Source organism: Etheostoma cragini, chromosome 22, assembly GCF_013103735.1.
Source record: "Etheostoma cragini isolate CJK2018 chromosome 22, CSU_Ecrag_1.0, whole genome shotgun sequence".
Classification (NCBI taxonomy): domain Eukaryota; kingdom Metazoa; phylum Chordata; class Actinopteri; order Perciformes; family Percidae; genus Etheostoma; species Etheostoma cragini.
Window position 1 is genome coordinate 14,465,906 of NC_048428.1, and position 4,050 is coordinate 14,469,955.

General features: G+C 41.1%; 1 protein-coding gene across 2 annotated transcripts in view; it reads left to right on the forward strand.

Annotated features, from left to right (window-relative positions):
* Window positions 1-2,127, forward strand: part of zic4 (zic family member 4) — a 5,237-nt gene extending 3,110 nt beyond the window's left edge. For both annotated transcript variants that reach the window (XM_034861950.1, XM_034861951.1), the window contains one exon: window positions 1,214-2,127. In XM_034861950.1, coding sequence (XP_034717841.1) covers window positions 1,214-1,653 — 440 coding nt within the window. In that variant the 3' untranslated portion in view covers window positions 1,654-2,127. The remainder of the gene's footprint in view (window positions 1-1,213) is intronic.
* Window positions 2,128-4,050: the final 1,923 nt, after the last annotated feature.

Here is a 4,050-nt window from a genome sequence, read left to right on the forward strand (position 1 = left end):
TGTCGAGTCAGACATGTAAATGATTACAATGACTATGTTCGTTTTTCTTCAGTGGCTGCATGGCACTCCCCCTCTGCTCGATTTCTTCACCCTATGTATTATTCATATGATTTGCTCACATTACCTAAGTACAAATTTGTTAAATTATTTCTGTGTGTTGACTCCCAAGGGGCCTGGTCTTTGGTATCATGTTTAAAACCTATGTGAAAGTGTGGTTATGACTGGGGCTGCCCCTGGGGTCTGTTCCTCGACAGTTTCTTGTACTACACTAATATCCTTGATTGGCTCTCTCAACCCAACAGCTGAAGGTCAAATTGATATTCAACCCGCAAGTGTAATTAGACAGAGGCAATTACATATTCTCAAAAGCTTTAATCGGAGGAGAAAAATCAGCAGTGGATAATTTCCGTGTAATTTATTCAGATTGTCTTTTTTTTCCCCTTCCTTTTGCCTTGTCATAATCAGGTAGAAATACTTATTAAGACGCAAAATTAGACCCAGTCAATAACCATTTGCAGGATTCAAATAGCAGACAGGGTGCGTTTGCACACAGTATAGGTGTAGCCTGGCTGAGGCAATACTTTCATTTATCATTATTTTCAGTTGGTGTTAGGCCTGCTATGTCTGTGCTCGTAGCTTGTCTGTTTTGACTTACGCCTTGATGCATGGAGACGCCAGGTGTAGACCCCAGGACAGTGGGGGTTCAGCCCTCTTGTTTACACCAGACTGAGACACATGGCAGCTATGTCCATGTAGGCACTTTTTAAGTGCATGTGGAAAAAAGTGTGTTTACTGTAAATACAGAACAGAAAATATAGACGTAAAGCCTACACAATTATATTTGTAAAATTAAGAATAAAATAATCAAAGTTGCTGTTAGCTGTATTGTACCAACTTATCTTATATAATGTAAACTATAGTATAAGTTAAATTGTTTTTTGGTTTGATTCACGTGGATACTTGTTGCTTAGTTTTTTATATGCCCATGTATGCTTATAAAGTGAAGTTATAGACATTGAAATTTAAACATTAGGGACATGTTTCAAGTACTATCAAACTTCTAGAAGAAGGAAGATGGTCTCATAAAATAAATACATATGTTAAATAAATAGCATGATGCCTGAGGGTGAACATCAAGTCATCAAGTTGTTGTTATTGTTTTTTTAAATCTGTAATTCATTGATTTATATTTTGTCACCATCCCTGTTAACAGGTGAGAAGCCCTTCAAATGTGAGTTTGACGGCTGCGACAGACGCTTCGCCAACAGCAGTGACCGGAAAAAGCACTCCCACGTCCACACCAGCGATAAGCCCTACAACTGCAAAGTGAGAGGCTGCGATAAGTCCTACACACACCCCAGCTCCCTGAGGAAACACATGAAGGTGCACTGCAAGTCCCCCCCGCCCAGTTCAGGCTACGAGTCCTCCACCCCGTCCCTGGTCTCCCCCTCCTCAGACTTGGGCCGGGAGCCAGGAGGCTCCTCGGTCCTGTCGGAGCCGGTGGGAGCCTCCCAGCCCGCGAATTTAAGTGAATGGTACGTGTGCCACAGTTCAGGTGCCAGCGGCGCACACACACCACCCAGCGGACCCTCCACACCTGACCCCACAGACGAACCACCTTACAGAAATCCAGAACCGAGGGATGCATTTTAATCCAATTGGACGCCAACACGGTGCCAGAAGTGACAACACATTTTCAAAAGCCTAACTATTAAAATGGTTTGGCTTTGGTGCCTGTGTGTGCCTGTGAAGGCCCACTGGTTCCCTTCAGGATGAGCCACCACATAGACACCCAGAGCCAAGAGACGCATTCGAACCACATTGGAAGGAAAACGTGCAAACCTTAAAGATGTGCTAATTTCCAGGCACGATAAAAAATAATATATTTTCAAACCTCAGCTATTGAAAATGGTTGGCTCAGTGCCTATCCACCCTGACTGGTCCACTTGTGGAGAAAGTCGTGTAAATTCGTTAGACTATGTGGTACTTTATCGTAGGCTAGGCATGTTGCTGTAGGATTATTTTGTAAATTCGAGTTTTGACTTCAATATGTTTTTAATTTATTTTTCAATCTGATATTGGATGCTTTTGTATTATCGAACCAAAGTGCATGTTTCAATTAGGTGGGGGGGGGGGGGGGGGGGGGGGGGGGGGGGGAGTGTACATTTGTAAATTTTGTAAGTTTCGATGTGTTGATGTTTCGTAAGGATCTGTCTCCAAGCAGTTGCTCACTGCAGTTATTTGTACAAACGTTTTATGTTTACAGCATTTCTTTTCCATTTGTGTAAAGGGTCAACAATGAACGGTTTCATACGCCTGCAGTATTTGAAATGCGACCGTGTAATTATAAATGTTTGATCAAAGTGGGCATTTTGTGATTTTGTATCATCAAAATATTTTTTTTGTAATATCTGAAATCGAGCGGCACTCCAAATGCGTGCCGAATTGCCTTGTATTTTGTGAGTCTTTTGAATAAATATTGTATGACTAAAGTGTAAACTCTACTGAGCCATTCGGGTCTACATGGAATTTACAGCCGGGTATCAATTATCTTAAAAGTTTTCTGGGGAACATGTATTTCTTTTTCATGTCTTTAAAGATAATATTTCGGTAAAAAACAATTAAAAAAAAATACTGTCGTCTACTATATCGACGTCTACCTTTCACAGTCAGATAAAAACAGCTAAGACTCAAAGAAACAAAAAGTACTGAAAGGTCCTTTAAAATACATTTAAATATGTTATTTTCTAAAGTGCTTCTCGGTGCAAGGGCCCATTTTAATAGCGCTTCGCTGGTGTTAAGTCTCACTTTCTCAGCGGAGCTGTGGTTTGGTGCAGACGGGGCAGAGTTTGATGAAGGGCCACAATATTCGGATCCAGACTTCAAAGAGCGTTTTGTACAAAGAGCCATTTTTTTCACGACGGTGAATCCTCATGGTGAATTAAGATTTCTATAGCAATAGCCAAGTCAAACTCAAATGATATGGGGCCAAGTCCGTGGACTCAAAAGCCCGCTCTAAAGAATGTAATATTTGCTTCCCATGGGGTAGGAAACGGTAATCTATGTCCTTTATATTGCAGACGAGGGCAGTATAAAGAAGAAAAATATATTCTTTTGCTCCGGGCCTACTTTACGACAATCAAAGGAGAAGCCGCTGAAACGAAGTTGTCCCACACCATAATAGACTCGCATTGCAAGAGGGCCTAACTGCCCAATGGATACATTTGACCATAATCATATTTTTTAGGCGAACGTAGGCTTATATTAAATATAGGTAAACCATAAACGCTCGGCTGCCTATCACGATAACTAAACAGTTAAATGTGTACTTCTAAATTAATTAATTCTACTTTGAGCACCATTTGTGGATTGTTACGAATAGAAGCTTATAAAAAATAATGAAATGTTTGAAATAGGTAGCCTATGTAGAGGAGTGAAAACGTACAGCTCAGCAGAAACCAGAAGAGCTCTTTTACGCAGGGGGGAAAAAAACTTTTGGCTCGTGGGCACGATTTACTCCCGGCCTTAACTAACGCAGAAGTGGGTGGAAACAACACAGCTACGACTCGAGAGTTTGGTTAAGTGCATGACAGTTTGCTCTGTGGAAGAGGCCCAGCTCAAAGAAAAGAATAAACACTAAACCAACCAAATAGAAGAAGATGATGATGCCTCTTTTGTGACCAGCTCTTGTGCGTAAAGAAAAAAAAGGAAGGGAGAAAATACAACAACAAGATAGTTGGATCTCAATTGAAAGTAGGAGTCTTTGAAGTGGAAGTTGATATCAGAGGGATTCTTCTAGGTCGTCTGAACGACGTTGATGACACGGAAAGCCTTTTGTTACCGATTTGTTGAGCTCCTCTCTATTGGGCTGCTCTCTATTGGGCCGTCTAAAGCTTTTAGTTCCAGTCTTCAAAATGGACAAGAACTAACTGAGTCGCGTAAAAACATTTTCCATTCAGCGCTGAAAGTGAAGGATAGGCGACATTAAAAGGGTTGTTTCATTAGAAAAAGAAGCGAGAGTTAAAACATGAGGTCCTTGTGTCGTTTTTT